General features: G+C 41.6%; 1 protein-coding gene across 2 annotated transcripts; it reads left to right on the top strand.

Annotated features, from left to right (window-relative positions):
* Positions 1 to 4,841: 4,841 nt before the first annotated feature.
* alox12 (arachidonate 12-lipoxygenase) lies at positions 4,842 to 18,330 on the top strand. Of its 2 annotated transcripts, XM_085400789.1 has the most exons (15): positions 4,842 to 5,098; positions 7,572 to 7,718; positions 7,869 to 8,070; positions 9,268 to 9,349; positions 9,468 to 9,590; positions 9,679 to 9,785; positions 10,686 to 10,858; positions 11,011 to 11,154; positions 12,000 to 12,203; positions 12,388 to 12,474; positions 12,553 to 12,722; positions 14,112 to 14,233; positions 16,077 to 16,177; positions 16,330 to 16,500; positions 17,091 to 18,330. In XM_085400789.1, the coding sequence occupies exons 2-15, from the start codon at positions 7,572 to 7,574 to the stop codon at positions 17,268 to 17,270; spliced, it is 2,013 nt and encodes a 670-aa protein (XP_085256915.1). In that variant the 5' UTR covers positions 4,842 to 5,098; the 3' UTR covers positions 17,271 to 18,330. The 2 variants fall into 2 exon arrangements, with proteins under 2 accessions (XP_085256915.1, XP_085256916.1); XM_085400790.1 differs by lacking the exon at positions 7,572 to 7,718.
* The last annotated feature ends 100 nt before the right edge of the window (positions 18,331 to 18,430 follow it).

Genomic DNA, 18,430 nt, shown 5'->3' with positions numbered 1-18,430 from the left:
CATGTTTTTCTTTTGTTTGGGTTCTTTTTGGGGGTTTTGTCTGACGTCTGCTTGCATTAATCATTGTTATGGGACTGATTTGCTGTACATGTTAGAGGTGCTGCTCCTCCACGTATTTAATACTGTATTTACAAAATACCACAGTTGTTCTCTTGGTCGTATCATTTTATTTTGTTTTATTTATCCGCGACAACTCCGTGGAAATATTCCGTGGCGCAAAAAAGGTTGTAGAGCACTTCAGCAATGAGCAAGCTTTGTAAATGAGGAAGACACGAGGCGCAGCTGCTGCAGGGTGGGAGTGGGCTCGGCCGCAGTGTGAAGATAAAGCTCTCATTGATATTGCTGTCAGAGCTGCCAGTCATACTTCCCACGCTGTCTACATGCATGTTCTCACGCAACTGAAAAACAAATTTCAAACTGAACCTAAGCCAGTGCACAAGAGTGAGTACCCACGGTCACAGGGGAACGCCCCCTCCTTTTTTAATAAAAACTCATGACTTTAAGTAAACAATCTCAGATGTACGTGCCTCAGTGGAAACCTGGTAATATAACACACTACATATGTAGATGGTCCCAAACATAAAGAGCATTACTATAAATGACGTTCACTGTTTCTGGTTCACTGGCTCAGTGCAATCTAGTGAACATTTAAGACACCACACACAACAGTTTGTGTCAAATAAATCAAATGCAGAAAAATGGCAGAAACAAGAATCAAAGGACAGTCGATGTAACATTTTTTTCCTCAAAGATATTTTTATTGAAGCAACAACAAGAATGGATACACAGAATTGTTAAACAACAGACAAGTACGTTTCACAATGATTGAACTGAAATAACAGAATGCAGATTAATGACACACTCACATACCTTGTAATTGCTTTTATCAGTTTAGCCCCACTTAGCCCCATCCCTCAGTCCAGGTAGAAAAAAACCGTCGTAAATACAACAGGACAAAGCAGATATATAAGATGAAATAACTGAATCCAAGGAATTAGTCGACATTTAAAGGAAAAAATAAAGAACAAAACTAAAGAGGACGTGACAGACGTCCAATAGGAATAAAGAGAAAGCTTGATGTAAATATTAGCCTGTAGAAGGCAAACCAGTAGTGACCCTTGATGACTGCTTAGATATTGTTATTTCAATAATAATTAGTTTCTTTGTTTAATGCAGTTTGATGAAAAGTTCAAATACAGTGTAAAAGTAGTGAGCCTCGCCTCGTTTCTTTCCATTTTCCAAGGAGTCAAACTTTTCTTTTCTTTTTTAATCTTTTTCCTTTGGCTGCTTTTTCTCTCACTCTTCAGTTTAGACCTTCTACCCGATAATTTCCTGAGGAATCTGGTTTGTTTACTTGGCCACATAACATTGACTAAGAATTCATTCAAGCCTCAAAAAGCTCCATACTCCAGGGATGAATCAGTTATTGAAACCGTAGCCTCCTTTGATGCGGTCTCACTTGTGTACAGCTGCAGCAGTGGAGACTGTCAGGAAACTGAACCAGGGAGTGGAAGTAGGGCTCTTGGCTCCTTCATAGTGAGAGCACTAAGCCACAGGCACAGATATGTGGATAACACCTGGGTCAAAATCAACATGCAAGACGTAAAAGTTCACATCAACTTTGTTCTTCTGCTGTTTTAAAAAAAGTAACAAAGTCGAAAAACTCCAGTTTTCACTGATTTCTTTGTCTTTTTTCATTTTCAGTATGTTTCTTATTCTTATTATTCCAACACATCTGCCTTCAACCTTTAGGAAGCACACAGTGTCTGATGTTTTATTTTAATTTCACTAAAACATTCTAATAAATAATTTCTAAAAATTGCTGTAACTGAAAGTGTGAAAGACTTCGGGGCTGGGCTGATGCTTCAAGATCCTAACGACGTCCCTGATGTGTGATCAGGCTGCTGCTGTTACCTCAGTGAACTGTTGTCTTCTTTGGAAATCACAAACTGACATAACTGCAACTTCACAATGCCGAACTTAGCAAAGTGTGAGGAAAAACCCCAGAACAAGACAGACGGATGTTTTCCTCGCAGCTGTTTGGAGATGATTAAAATATTCTGCAGCAGCTCCTTTTTCAGCGTCTGCCAACAGCTTCAAATATTTAGCAGCATGATATCAACTATTTAGATTGTCTGCAGTAGATACTACACCCTCAATACCCAAGAATCACCTTCAGCAACTGGAAACAGCTGTGAAAGCTTTGTCGACAGCTTACACTGTTACTAAAACTGGAAGATTTAATGGAAAGTTACCATATTGTGTTCATTTCAGTAACTGTGTACAAGTGGTGAGAAAAAAAAATAGAAGACCCGCAAAAATCTGAGGTTGTCCAGTTACTTTGATTGCTTCATTGCACATTTTGCTGTCAGTGTTTGTGTCCAGTTGTTCCCTGAAGGGTCAGTGCACATCAGGATCTTTTTGATCGGAGATTATGTATCGGAATTTCAGGAGCAGGATCACGCCTCCAAACATGCTCCTTCCGGCTGTCATCTATATTGGTTCCCCCCAGTTCTGCAAACTGCTCGTTGTTGTTTACGTGCCCCACCCTCCCTCCTTGTTCTCAGTTCTTTAACTTCTTCACTCCTATTTAGTACACGGGGATCTGCCAGGCCCAGGAGCCAGTCCCCTTCGAGGCCTTCCCCAAACCACAGCTCAATTCATGTCCAAGCATCACCTTTACCCACAAAAACGCTGTCAAACCTAAAATGAGGACGTGGGCCCATGTGATGGACCAAGCAGTGAAAGAAACTTAGGCACAGGTTAAAGTCCAAAAAAAATTATTATTATTTTTTTTATTTAACCCAAAAAACATAATTGGTTAAATCATGCAAAAAGAATCAAAATCTTGGGCCCATGAAAGAGGTCAAAATAACAGAACTCTACTCAAAGTTGACAACTCAAACAAACTGACCTAACTTAACGAGACAAAGGGGAAACTTAAATAGTGGCTGATCAGCCCACAAAAACAGGAGAAGGGGTAAAACACACAAAACCTAACTAAGCCAACCAAACATAATGAACTCCAATCCCCCCCACCCCACCCCCGGTCCCAAGTTATGGCATGAACCAATTTGTAGTCGTCCTTTAAAGCTCGCTCCGCCCTTTTCCACCGCTTGGCTCCTTAAACAAGGGACTGGAACAGCTGCAACTAAGGTAACTCAGAAAACAAAAAATTAATCATACATAACAGTGTAAACTAAAATGTGCGCACTTATTTTAGAATGCAGTGTTATGTGGATATGTGAATTAACTCTAAACCAAAACCAGTTATTTATTGTCCTGTCAATAAATTCCTATATTTAAAGAAAGACAAATGTGAATGCAATGTTACTTATAAGCCTCTACACTAACATGTTGGGTATTACCACTGTGTGGCTGTAAGTGCAGCCATCACAGCCCAGCTAGTGAAATTACTGAAAGAGAACGCTGATGATGGACTACTACACAGGAAACCGCTAAGATCTCACAAAAAGAAAAAGAAGTACAACACATCTTCTGTTTGCAACAATAACCACAGAGGTTCCTCAACACTTCTTAGTCAATGTTCTGTGCATATGTAACACAAACGTAAGTCTTAACTGCACATCACTGTGTCAAAGTCAGCGTTATTTTCAAAACCCATATGTACAGATCACATTTAACATTGCAGGAATCCCCCGGCAGCCTACGTCTATTGCAGCATAACTAAGGGAGGATTCAGGGTCACCTGGTCCAGCCCTAACTATATGCTTTAGCAAAAAGGAAAGTTTGAAGCCTAATCTTGAAAGTAGAGATAGTGTCTGTCTCCTGAATCCAAACTGGAAGCTGGTTCCACAGAAGAGGGGCCTGAAAACTGAAGGCTCTGCCTCCCATTCTACTTTTAAATACTCGAGGAACAACAAGTAGGCCTGCAGAGCGAGAGCGAAGTGCTCTAATAGGGTGATATGGTACTACAAGGTCATTAAGATAAGATGGGGCCTGATTATTTAAGACCTTGTATGTGAGGAGCAGGATTTTGAATTCTGGATTTAACAGGAAGCCAATGAAGGGAAGCCAAAACAGGAGAAATCTGCTCTCTCTTTCTAGTCCCTGTCAGGACTCTTGCTGCAGCATTTTGGATCAGCTGAAGGCTTTTCAGTGAGTTTTTTGGACATCCTGATAATAATGAATTACAGTCGTCCAGCCTGGAAGTAATAAATGCATGAACTAGAATATTTCTAATTTTAGAGATGTTGCACAAATGGAAGAAAGCAGTCCTAATATTAGTTTAATATGTGCGTTGAAGGACATATCTTGCAAAAATGACTCCTCACAGCTTTACTGGAGGCCAAGGTAATGCCAGCCAGAGTAAGAATCTGCTTAAATACCATATTTCTATGATTTTTGCTGCTCTGTGTTGGTACAGGGCATTGAAGATGATAACAGTGGGTGGATTATATTCTTAAACTTAGTTACAGCGCTTTCAGAAAGACATCTACTGTGATAAAGTCTACTCTCCACTGCTGTGTAATCAATTATTGTAAATGTAAATGTTATCAGGAAATGATCAGACAGGAGAGGGTTTTCAGGAAACACTGTTAAATGTTCAGTTTCTATGCATATGTTAAAACAAGATCTAGAGTGTGACTAAAGTGGTGGGTGGGTTCTTTTACATGTTGAGAGAAGCCAATTGAGTCTAATAACAGATTAAATGCCATGTTGAGGCTGTCATTTTTAGCATCTACATGGATGTTAAAATCACCCACAATAATTATTTTATCTGAGCTCAGAACTAAATTAGATAAAAAGTCTGAGAAATCAGAAACTGTGTGTAAGGCCCAGGTGGACGATAGATGATAACAAGTAAGACTGGTTTCTGAGTTTTACAGCTGGGGTGGACGAGGCTTAGTGTTTCTGAGTCTTTGGTTGATTGATAATTAAATATACTGACCACAGGAGTAGAGAAGTGCTCGTCTCATACAGAAAGGCTGAGAGAGAAAAACGAGTGTAGCGAGAGAGAGAGAGAGAGAGAGAGAGAGAGAGAGAGAGTAAAAGGACGTGTCAGAACAGCCGACAGCCACCGGACACTCCACTCCACCAAAGCGACAGTCCACTGTGAACACGGCGCGCGACTAAGGTGGGTCTTTTTCTGTTGTCTTCTCCAAACTCCAGATTATCACAGCTGACTGTCAGAGCCTCCGCTGCCCAGCCTTGTATTATTTTAACACGCAGCAGCAACGGTAGTTCATTCTGAATCACGCCATACATCGTCTGCATGGGTTATGTAATAGGAAAAGTTACAGAATACAAAGTGCGGCATTCAATACAGAGGACAAAGAAAGCGTTGATTTTTCTGCTTGCACTCTTAGAGAATCTCTGAATGTTATCGCCTCACCTCAGCCTGGTCAGGTGGGAGGCTGTCCTCGTTTTAAAATCAGACACTCGATCTGTGTGTCAAAACATGTAAGTTGTGTTTTTCATCCAAAACCAAGAGAGTTGTGTTTGTGTTTTTCAAATACAAGATAGTTCAATGCAAGATAAACAGGTCAGGAGTGGTGAAGTATGGCTGTGGTGCTCATGGTCAGAGTCGGGTTTGTATTCAAGTTAATGATGCTAAGATTAATTTACAGAATTTAACCTTTATAGTGACTGTATACTGTTCAGTGTATGAAAAGTATTCTGTCTGTACAGGGAATCAACCAAGATTTAATTGTGTATATGCACAGGAAGCAGTAAACCTACACTAATCATACTCTGTTTTCTGTGCAGATGTGGAGGCAAAGTACAAAAGAAACAAAAAGGTTCTCATTTAAAAAACGTTTATGTTGACACAGCAAAGGTTTGGTTAGTTTGCACAAAGATAGCTGATACAAACACTTTGTAGACTTTTACTACTGATTTATCACAGTATACTGCTGTCAGTGTCAGGAGTTGATTATAATGTTAGCAAATATTTCAAAAGCAGAGACGAGCGCAGCGCCTCGGTGTCAGAGATTTGAGGAGCTGGAGCTGGGAGGCGGTGTTACCTGACAGTGACACAGAAAAGCTGCGGTGAGGAAACGCTTGTGTCTGGATTCTAAATGAAGCTGTAGCGTGTTGTTGATTGCATTATCTGTAGATGCATATTGATAGTCAGAGGTGTAACACACACAGTTTGCTTGAAGTTGAGATGTTCAAACTTTTCCTTAAGGAAAAATAAATCACTCATCTCACAAGAGGCTCTTTACCAGTAACGTCTTTTTATTATTGTAGGGTTTGTATGCAGCAACAGACTGAAGTGACTGTTGTTGGGATTTGATAAGATACAAAAAAAAAAATAAAATAACTGTGTTGAAATATATACCACCAAAGGAAATGGTTACTTAATGCCTGTGTCTGTGTGCGCGCGTTCAGCTATCTTAATGAGGATCTTAGTGAGGGAATTTGTGAGGACCAGTTTGTGTGTCACAAAGATAGCTGGACAGGAACACACGCGTGCATGTGTGTGTGAAGATGAAATGTGCTACATTTGCACCATTGCGGTTTGAACATTTGGTTAGGGTTAATATTTAAATAATTAGAAAACATGTTCACTCAGTTTGAGCTGTAGAGTGCGTGATCTTTTTAAGAGTTTGGTTCCTCTTATATATTAATGCATCATATATCATTGCATGCAAAATCGCCAAAAATACCTGATTTCCTGGAGAAACTTGTGGACTTTGTATAAGATGCAAATGTGATCATATATAACATCCGAGAACACTGCTTATTAAAAAACCCACACAAATCTACTCCAGCTCTACGATTATATCCACAGCTTGGATAAAAACATAGTCAGTCACCATGGTGACTCAATGCTTAGTACTGTTGCCTCTCAGCAAGTGTGAACCCAGGACACTCTTGCAAAAGAGTTTTGGTTTGGGTAATGCTACTTATTGCAAATGGACTGATTCTTGTATAGCGCTTTCCTACTCTCCCAGAGTACTCAAAGCACTCTATACAACACGCCACATTCACCCAGTCCACAAGCACTACCTCTATACTGAGTGCTTTCTAACTACACTCACACACATTCATACTCCAGTGGATGCATCAGAGAGCAACTTGGGGTTAGTATCTTGCTCAAGGATACTTGGCATGCAGACTGGAGGAGCCTGGGATCGAACCTCCAACCTTCCAGCTCTACCTCCTGAGCTACAGCCACCCCACAAATGACACATGCTAATGTTGGGTGATGAGGTCCCAACAGGAGCTGTCACAGAAATGGCAGCTGGGCTAAAGGATAAATACAAATAGCTGAAACATGCATGAAGCTTCTGTTTGTCTGCAGGCAGATTTAAAGCAAAGAATCAGAGACTCAGCTCTGCAGCTCCGACTTTCCAATTGTGACAAGAAAGCCTAAAACTTGAAGAGTCGAAAAAAGGGCTAAAAAACAAAAGCCTTGTGACTTTGAACTTAGACCTTCCTATTGCTACACCCTTCATTTTCCCTCTGAAGCACGGTGCTGTGACATCTTCCACTAACCATGGTGACGTCACTGAGCCAAGACAGCTGCAAGTTTGTTTTTCCTGTGTATTCAGGTGCACGCATGTTGCTAGCTGAACACTTATGTATGACTCATGTCTTCTTAGATGGAAGTCTACACTGTTACAGTAGCAACTGGTACTTCAGAGTATTCAGGCACCAACAACTACATTTATCTGACGCTTGTGGGGGAGAACGGGGAGAGCGAGCGCACTCAACTCGACAACCCTGGACTGGATTTCTGTCGAGGAGCAGTAAGTGTAGTTTGGGTTAGATCAGCTCAGGACATTTTAAGTAGTTTTTAGGACAACTTGACAGAATAACATGAACTAGCTTTTCAGCGTCAGTCTGAGATAGAAAGTACCTCATTTTTTTGTATTTCTCTTCCTCTATTCTTCCATCAGGTTGACCAGTACAAGGTGACGAGTCCTTCACCTTTAGGCTCGGTGCTACTGGTCCGACTAGAGAAACAAAGATACTGGGTGGAAGACAACTGGTTTTGTCAATATGTCACTGTAGAGCCTCCAGATGGAGGTAAAGTGCTGACTTTCCCTTGTTACCGATGGTTTGTAGGCGATGTCAAGATGGAGATACGAGAAGGAACAGGTAGGAAAGAGTCTCATTCCTTCATTGCCTTCAATGCCTACATGTGTAAAAGGCCTGAGGTCATTTGAGCAAAGATGCAAATTTCCCTTTAAAGCCATGCAGGTTCTATTTTAGTACAAGACTGATTCCTGTGTGGCATTTTATAAACCATGCATCAATCGCCCATTGACACACATGCATACTCCGATGGATGCATCTGAGAGTAACTTGGTTCAGTATGTTGTCCAAGGATAGTTTGGGCTGGAGCAGACAGGAGGAGCTGCAGAACAAACCAGCAGCAGATTAGTAGATGATACCGAACCCTAAGTTGCACCTGATAAATCCATCAGTGTGTGAATGTTAGGTTAAAAGTCCCAGTCAGTTTACCACATTAAGCAGTTGGTGGTGAGATTAAAAGGCTATCTAAGGCTACTCGTCCACCCATGCATGAGCACACTGGGGATGTGTAGCTGTTGCTGTACTACCTTCGAGTCCAGGGGTGTCCAACTCCAGGCCTCGAGGGCCGGTGTCCTGCAGGTTTTAGATCTCACCCTGGGTCAACACACCTGAATCAAATGATTACTTCATTATCAGGCCTCTGGAGAACTTCAAGACATGTTGAGGAGGTCATTTAGCCTTTAAATCAGCTGTGTTGGATCAAGGACACATCTACAACCTGCAGGACACCGGCCCTCGAGGCCTGGAGTCCGACACCTGTGCTCTAAACCCAAGCTAGAACCTGCCCCTATGCTCAGCAAAAACTACAGAGCAGCAGCTGCTGTAATAATGATGACCAGTGATTCAGGTTTTTAGCTGGAGCACATCATCTTTGTTGACAAGTTGCCATCACCGCCTAAGAAATGTGCAGCTGAGACATAAATATAGACACAGTATCAGATAATATAATCAAGATAAGACCACAAGGTGTAAATGAGGCCTGTGTCTTTCATGCAAAAACGGTGAAACACTGGGCTGCTGTGCCTGCTTTCCATTTGCATCATATTTGTTTACAGGTTCCGCTTAGACTTTCGTTATGTAAGTGTCAGACCATACAAGAAGATATATTTCCGGTGTTACATATAAGCAGAACTCCTTCAGTTATCTCATGTGTGACCCTTTTTCTTAGTGCTTGATTTCATCGGTATCGCTGCCCTACTCTATAATGTGATGGTATAACTTCCAAGTGTCTGCTGTTGTACTTCCCTGTCTCTCCTGTAGCAAAGACGCTGACAGGTGACTCTGCACTGCAGCTGCTGGAACACAGGAGAACAGAGCTGCAGGAGCGACAGAAGACTTACAGGTAGGGACTCACATTTATGGTGTATGAAACCCTTTAAACTGTACAAACTACAAGCCACATTTGACCAAATACATTCTGTAACAACACAGATTTGAAGCATTGAATATTTTTGTGTTAGATGGGTAACGTGGGCTCCAGGGATTCCCAGATGTGTTGATGCTGAAACAGAAGCAGACTTACCCCAAGACGTCCGCTTTGACAACGAGAAGCGGAGTGACTTTGAACATTCATTACATTACGCGTAGGTGGTACACACACACTCTATGATTCAACACATTTGTAACAAATTTGATTTTTAAAACAACAAACGCCTCATTTCCTCTCCTCAGTTTGCTGGAGTTATCTCTGAAGAAACTGACCATCTGGTTTGGGAAATCCTGGGATGACCTTGAAGATTTCAAACGTATCTTCTGGAAGTTGAAAAGTCCCATAGCGGGTGAGTAAAAAAGCATAGCATAAAACAGCTTTAATAGTAGTTTCATGCAAATTCAAAATGCTACCTAAAAAATGATCTTTTAAAAGTGGTAATCACCACGGTGGCATCAGTAGGCAGCTGGATCAGATCTCCTGAGGGATCACGCTGATGTTCCTTGGCAGCAGATCCAAAAGAGTCTCTCTTGTGTTTAAACAAAAAACAGGAAAGAGAAAAAAATCCAAGTGGACCAATCACACCTTCACAGATAAACCAGCTGACCAATTTGCTTTAACGAGGTGGTTTGTCTGATTGGTTAACAGTTAAGCCACATCTTCTGACCTTTTAATCTGTAGTGGTTCAGTCCAGAATCTATTTGGACCAATTAGCCATTACCGCCTTGTTAAATGTGAAATGGTCAGCTGGTTTATCTGTGAAGGTGTGACTGGTTTCCTGTTGCCCACTTTTATTTAAACACAAACTGTTTGACGTTCCCTTACCTGATGAAGGCCACAAGCCGTCACTTGATAAAGTTGTTCCCTGATACTTAGTGTTGCTGGAGTCTCCACGTCATCAGATCTTTGTCTTCTCCATGCACCTTGGGAGTGGGTGAAGTTGTGCCAGAGAAGTTTGTTGCTATCAACTTTCCCATCGTTACCAGTTCTGCCACTTTCACCTCCCTCTTTAGATTATTGCAGACAGTGAGGGCAGCCTATTTAAAAGCCTTTTCTCCTTGTTCTATTCTGACTTTCTAATTGTTGTAAAATTTGAAGATGGTCCATAAAAGCATGTGGGTAATATTCACTTCAGATCAAGCACATTATCTCTCTCTGAACTTGATCTCTGCGGCGGTACTTTCTGTTCCAAAGGCCTTTGAACAGCGACAGACACCTGATGCTCTGTGTGTCTGTGTGTATACAACAGAGTATTGTATGAAGCACTGGAAGGAGGACTGGTTCTTTGGCTACCAGTGTCTAAATGGTTCCAACCCCAGGATGATCCAGAGGTGCAAAAAGCTGCCGGAGAACCTCCCTGTTACCGCAGATATGGTGCAGCGCTCTATGGCTGGCAGGACCAACTTGAACAAAGAACTGAAGGTTGAGAAAAAGCACTACTTTGGTTTTTACAATAAAATAAAAGGAACGGCACAAATGTAGACGCTGTTATTGTCTCACTGCTGGTGTTTATTTCATGGTCTCTGTTGCATGCTTGCCATCATATCTTAAATTTCCTTTACACTCTTGTCCAGGCAGGAAACATATACTTGTTAGACTATGCCATCATGGATGGGATTCCCAGTAACACAATCAAGGGACACCCTCAGTACATCGCTGCTCCTATCTGTCTCCTGTATCAACACCCAGATGAAGGACTTATACCTATTGCTATACAGGTATGTTGTTTACATGCTTACACAGAAGCACAGGGACAAATTTCATTAACTGGTACTTTATCAGCAGCACAGTGGGGTGATTAGCACTGCTGACCCACCACAAAAAGGTCCTGAGCTTGACTTTGTACTTGACTTCCTGTTATAACTCTCAAGCACCTTACAGCAGATAATGAGTAAGCTCACTAAATTAGCCTATCCCAGCTGTCTTAGGGCGAGAGGCGGGGTACACCCTGACAGGTCTGTGTGATATCAGGCTGTTGTGGTGCTTTGAACATGTATTTTTGGGGGTAAAAAAATAATGTTGGGTCTATTTGTTCTCCCCATGCTTGTGGCCTTGTGATAAAAATAATAAAACACACTATATATAATAATATACAGCAGAGTCTTATTATAAGCTGGGAGCATGCTTGTGCTGTAAGGTGTCTGGTTGTGTAGTAACCAGTGGATATGTACTTTTATATATAATATACTACAACATATATATTTATAACGGCATGTCTAGTCTATTTCTTATGTGCGTTTGAGACCTGGGGGTAGAACTGGTTATGACCTGTTTATATTTGGGAGCAGGTAGAAAGTCCTCTCTTCCTCGCCGGCTCCATGTCTGTCATTACGTCACACACCGGTTTGCTCTGTCGCACAAAATCACCGCCAATGATTCAGTTCTTTCTAAACGACAGAATCAGGTATTGAAGCAGCGACGGTGAAGCTTCGGTCATGTGACTCTGTTCAGACAAACCAAGCCTTGATACGGTGCTCTGAAGCCATGTGTTGGCTATACAAGCTAAGCGACAGCCCGTTCTACCTCTTGGGCCACAGCTCAATAGTCTCTTTCACCTTCTCAGCTTGAACAGACTCCAGGCCGGGACACGCCCATATTCCTGCCCAGCGATCCCCCTCTGGCCTGGCTGCTGGCTAAGATGTGGGTGCGTCACTCTGAGTTCCAGGTATTCCAGCTCCTGTCTCACCTACTTAGGACTCACCTGGTGGTAGAAGTGTTTTGTGTGGCCACTTTGAGACAGCTGCCTGCTGTACACCCCATTTACAAGGTAAATATTAATATAAGTCGTATTATTCAGCACTTTCACTGTTGGTCATAGTTGTTATCTGATATGAATTGGTTTAAAAGCAAAGAGATGAAGCCTTCATTTGTAATTTCCTTTCTGCAACATAAATCCAGTAGAATCTAAATTTCCAACAATAATCAAAATGTTCTCTTTTTTGCTGATGCAGCTTCTGGCCCCTCATCTACGCTACACTCTAGAGATCAACTGTAGGGGGCGCACTCAGCTCATCTCTGCAAATGGCATCTTCAAACGAGTATGCCACAGCACGCTTGGCTTTAGTATTACTGAGCTCTTCAATATTCAGATCTAATATTCCTGAAATGTTGTGTAGGTTGTGTCTACAGGTGGTGATGGCCTGTTAATTTTGGCCCAGAGGGAGTACAAGGTGTTGACCTACCGCTCCATTCAGCCGCTGTATGATTTCTGTGACAGAGGAGTGTCTCAGCTCCCCAACTATTTCTACAAAGACCACAGTCTGATGCTGTGGGAGGCCATACACAGGTACAATAGCAAGCTTGTGGTGTGCTAGCTTGCTGCAACCACTGGGTGTGATTTATTCGGCGGTGCAGTGGGTAGAACTGGTGGCTTAAAGAGTACACATGTTGTCCTTGTTCCTGCGTAGTTCTACAAGGTACCGATGATCTGTGGAACCAGCACCTGAGTGCAGGAAGTGTGGATCAACTCTGTGTTTAAAAAGTCCACTCTCTGATCCTATGAGGATTACCCAGGAGGCGGTGCAGAGCTCGGATAGAGCTGATGGCCAGTTCTAACTGCCTCTATTCTCCAGATGTCTGCACTGCTTACTCTGATTCAAAACTGGCCCAGCCTTGCAGGCCTGCGGTGGCAGCTCTAGATCAGTGCTCTTGGATTACGACTGGGTTTAATTCAGTGGTTTGGAAAACTAAGCCCCCAGTCTGTTACTTTAAAAGGCTGGCGTAACCTGTACGAGCTGTTTCTAATCTATTAGTACTCAGCTTTTTACCTTTACTGCTTCACTGGAAAACAGTGGAATTCCTTGGAAGTCCGAATTCTCTTAAATTTATAATCTAACACGGCAAAAATGAGCAGAGAAAAAACCAAATTGTAAGTCCATAGTTCAGGCAGCAGTTGATCCCTCTGGCACCTTTGCTGGAATATCCAACTGGGAATTCTTAGATCCAATCTTCTGAACTGCTTATCTCACAGAAGACAAAGGGAAGAGCCTATCATCTCTTCTGCATAAAACTTACATGACACCAGGTCCTCATCTCTCCCCAACATCACAACAACAGTTTTAACAATGGCTTTATATTGTAAGTATAAGAAAACAGAGAAAACCAAACAATCATATGACCTATGAGGACACAGTTTGGTGACAGTGGGGAAAACTCCCTTTCAACAGGAAGAAACCTCCAGCAGAAGCAAATCAATAATTAAATACAAAGAGGTGTATAAACACGTAACATATACACCTGAGATGAGCTCTGACGTCACAGTGACATCCAATCATAACTGATGACATTTAATCACCTGATGCCTAGCCATGCCTTCTCATCCTGTAAACTTCAACACGATTTGAAACATAGTTTAAACCCTAAAATCACTTCATCACAATGTTGTACTTTCTATGTTGTACTTTAACATGATTTATGAATAATTTCATCACAATGATTCATTGATCTAATGCTGTGTGTGTGTGTGTGTGTGTGTGTGTGTGTGTGTGTGTGTGTGTGTGTGTGTGTGTGTGTGTGTGTGTGTCCCAGTGATCAGGGGAAATCAAAGATAATACCAGCAAAAACTACTAAAGCCTGATATTTTTACATGTTTTGAGTATCATTCTGAATGTCCATACTATTTATTTTAAACAGTGTATTCTTATAAATAACTAGAAAGTTTTTACCTTTGCTCCAGTTTTGTCTCCAGTATGGTAAACCTGTACTACCAGTCAGACCATGATGTGCAAGAAGACCTGGAGCTTCAGGCCTGGATCAGAGACATCACGGAGGAAGGCTTCACAGAGCTCCCCAACTTTGGTCAGTTATTAATGTAATCACCTGGACATGTATAGTAAGTTATTCATTTATTGATTGCTTAAAATGTCATTAGGTGTGAAGGTAAGTTTTTCTCGAGATACTACGCTCTCACGGCTGGTCTAAAAGATTTATTACATTTTTCATAAAGTGTTAAAATGTTTAAAGACAAAAGTAGATTTAAACAATAAAAAGTTCATCTTAAGTTCTCCAAGGAGCATATGGGAGCAGGATGCAACCCATAACAGCAAAGCTCGGTGGTTAGAGGATCTGAGGGCAGACCACAGCAACCTCTCTGAACAGGATCCAGTAACCACCAGTGGAAGACATCCAAGAAAGTCTCCAGTATGAAGAGCTGGACTGCACCCGCCTACTGGCTGAAGAAGCTGACTGCACTCCATGAGGGCCTGGCAGCACAAATGAACCAGCTGTTGATGAGAGACATCTGGAGTGTCTAACCGAAGGCCTGACAGCCCAGATATATCTACATAGATCTATCTAATCTCGATATCTAATATACATCTATATCATATAGAAATATATTATATATAGATATTATCTTTATTTATATAATATATATAGAGAGATAAAGATAGTATCCATATATGTTATATATAGATAATATGACGATGTGACACAAGACCTGAGAGATGCATCTGGCCCTTCAGTTGATCCATCTACTGCTCTAAACTGGTCTCAGTGGAAGGGACGCCATGCAATACATGTTTGCACATGACAGTAAACCATTGGACCTGTAAGGTGCACAGCTCTGCTAAACCAGACAGACTATCATGAGAAAATGTTGTTACTACTCAGCGACGAAAATACTTATGAGCTCCTGAAACGAGACCCAGGAAGAGGCTACAGGAAGAAGCTGATAGACTGTCTGAAGCAGTTAGAACAGGACAAAGCTATTGAGCGGACCTCATACCACAGGATGTACCCAGGGGAGTCTACACCAAGGCTGTATGGTTTACTGACGATACATAAACAGGGTGCACCTTTATGACCGATTGTCTGCACGATCAACTCAGTCAGCTCGAGTTTCTGGCTTCGATCCTCAACCCGCTGGTGGGCAGCTCTGAACACCACATCCAGAACACCCTGGATTGTGTTGAGAAGGTGAGAGATTGCAGCCATTCCCCAACTCTCTGTGAATGGTATTCATGGCATTGATCAGTGATCTTTGATCAATGGTCATGAGAATCTGCATAATTATGATAAAGGAACTGACCTCCCAGCCCATTGTTCCTTCAGTGGGCTGGTTTCAGTCATTATGCAAATGTGCTGTTTATAAGGTTGAAACCTGCAGTCAGCTGAGACTGAAGGAGTCACCTGGTGATGACGAAACGTTTCTCCCACTGAAGACGTCCAGATGAACAGAATCAACTTTTGGACATTGGACCTGTTCCCCATTCTCCTACCAAAATATAAGTAAATGAGGGGCGTTCAAGACTTCGCACAGCACCATTTGTGTTAACTGTTGTTGACGAGTGTTGATGGCTAACAATCAGTCTGGATCTGGTCTCAAACTCTCTTTCACTTGATCATTTATCTGTAACTATATGCAGTTAAGTTCAAAACATGAATGTACTGCAATGTAGAATTCACAAGTTGGTTTGTTAATTGAATTTAAAAACAAATGACCAGGTGAAATTTAACTCACATATATTTGCATAAGATTATAAAAACAAAGCGATTGCCAGAACGAGGCAGCAATTGTGTCACATCCTTCCTTTCATAGTTTCAGACTACAGACACATCTCCTCCAGTTAGCAGAAGTTCTCGGCAGGATATCCTGTAAGTGTGTATCCTGTGTATCCACTTAATGGTTCATGTGTTCCAGGTTTGCCCAGTAAACTCAGCAGCAGAGAGGAACTCTGCACACTGCTGGCAGTGGCTATCTTCACAAGCACAGCCCAGCATGCTGCAACTAACAACGGACAGGTGCTGAACACACACACAAGACAGTCGACACTGTTACACAAGATGCACTGAGGTGCAGAAACTGACACTGTTGGTTTGTTGGGGCGACTTATTTAAGAAAAGATGATACCACAGGGGTACAGCAAACGTTTCTCTACTCTGATTCCTTTTAGTTTGACTGGTGTGCCTGGGTTCCCAACACCCCCTGCACCATGAGACAACCGCCACCAACAGACAAAGATGCTGTTACCATGGATATGATTATGGCCACGCTTCCCGATGTCAGCCAGTCCTGTGTACAGATGGCCATCACATGGCATCTGGGACGAGCACAGCCAGATGCAGTGAGTCCAAGTTGCTCACCATACTGTGTCCCATACAGTTTATAAGTGATATATACACGTAATATACAGCGATAACAGCGATAGATCGGTTAAAAATATGAATATTCAAAAGTTTTACACAGAAATAAAAATGTCAGCAATATTTGTTAAATAACTAATATAAATAGATGCAATAACACTAATGTCACTGTATCTACTGATACGTGTATATCATGGTTACTCAAGCCATCTGTTCTTTGCTAATGGTTTATGTTTATAAACATAATGCAAATATTTGACACTCATATACGTTTTCGTTAACTGCAGGAATTTCAAAGACAACATGTCACCTCAGTTCGTCTTAAATAAAGAAAATGGCATTTCTATTGCATGGGTTGATTTTTTTTTACCTTGCAGCACCACAGAATATTTATTTTTACTTATTCTTTGGGGATTTTCTTGCCTTTCATTAAGATGGAGGAGACAGCGAGACATGCAGGGAAGCATTAAGTCTTGCAACACGTATAAATGATATTTTGTAATGAAAAATGGAATTGATCCTTTTTCCTCAGCTACTTGCAGTTCACATTGTTTCTGTCTTTTCTGCTCAGATTCCTTTGGGCCGATACACAGAGGACCACTTCACCGAGGCCAAAGCCCTGGAGGTGATCGACAGGTTCAGGATGGAGTTGAAGGAGATCGAGAAACACATTCTGACTGAGAATGAAGGACTGGAGCTGCAGTACCTTTTTCTCCTGCCCAGTCGCATAGAAAACAGCATCACCATATAGAAATACTCCCAGACTGCTGAGTGAATCTTTGCAGTGCAGGGACTCCAGCGACACTCAAAGAAGGGAACAACTTTATTGACTGACCGGCGTGTTTCGGCGTGTGGCCTTCATCAGGGTCATAGTAACACATAGAAGTGTGCTTAAATAAAAGGCAGGAAATTAACCAATCACATCTTCATAGATAAACCAGCTGACATATAACAGGTTGGTATTGGTTAACTGGTTAGGTCACGCACAAGTAAATACTGGACTAGATCATTATCTTAAATCTTAAACTTTGGAAATTTGTCCTTGTGTTATATGAGGTTGTTTTCTGTTCTTTAAATATGAACCAAAAATGAATCAAAACAATAGACGATGCAGGAGATGATCAGGAGGGAAAAACGTTTCTTTACACAGACTATAAAAATATTTTGTAAATGGAGCGGTTCTATTGTAGCACTTTTCTACTCTCCCACAGCAGCCAGAGCTTTATACAGCACACACGTTCAAATGAGCACTTTTTTATGCTTAAGTGTTTTCTATCTAATATTAACTCACTCGTACTCTGATGGATGCATCTTGGGTTCGTATCTTGCCCAAGCATATTTCAAACCACCAACCCTCCGATCAGCCGATGCCTCGCTCCACCTCCAGCCGCAGGATTTCCTGGAAGCTCTTTATTTGCATCTCAACCACTAACAGTTGGAACTGATGTGTCATGTGCAGAGTGGGCGAGCAAGTGAAATGAAGTGTCTGACATGTCAGTTCCCAGCTGCTTGAGATCTGGTGACTGGTCAGATTAGAGATAAACCTGCATGAGTCATGTTTGGAGAGATGAGTCATTGTTTGTGTTCACATTAATTATGAGTTTATTACTGTGGCACAGATATTTCCTTCTGTAGTAGGGTAAGTTAAGTTTACCTCCATTTAATCAATCCTGGGTAATCAGTAAGTAGTACTTTTGACAGAATAACTTCAATGTTTTAACTTTTTTACTTAAAACATATAAATGTATTATGAAGCTTAAAGCAAGACATCCTGATATATCCATGTGCTTACAATGTTGAGAAATAAACAAATGAAGCTACAGCCTTTGTGTGTACTTTGTGGCTTCAGTACAACTGTAAGATTACTGCATGACTCATCAGGTAACAGTAAAGAGTGGGTCACTGTGACGC

The sequence above is a fragment of the Rhamphochromis longiceps genome, linkage group LG3 (assembly GCF_057381845.1).
Source record: "Rhamphochromis longiceps isolate RC_006_pf linkage group LG3, R_longiceps_female_GT1.1, whole genome shotgun sequence".
Classification (NCBI taxonomy): domain Eukaryota; kingdom Metazoa; phylum Chordata; class Actinopteri; order Cichliformes; family Cichlidae; genus Rhamphochromis; species Rhamphochromis longiceps.
The sequence above is the reverse complement of the archived record's forward strand: the minus strand, read 5'-3'. Positions and strand labels throughout refer to the sequence as shown.

Bases quoted from the DNA above. Each gene is read 5' to 3' on its own strand.
- alox12 (XM_085400789.1), top strand. From the start codon at position 7,572: ATGGAAGTCTACACTGTTACAGTAGCAACTGGTACTTCAGAGTATTCA. The intron at 9,350-9,467 runs GTAGGGACTCAC...TTTTTGTGTTAG, and splicing joins GAGCGACAGAAGACTTACAG to ATGGGTAACGTGGGCTCCAG. The intron at 12,475-12,552 runs GTATGCCACAGC...AATGTTGTGTAG, and splicing joins CAAATGGCATCTTCAAACGA to GTTGTGTCTACAGGTGGTGA.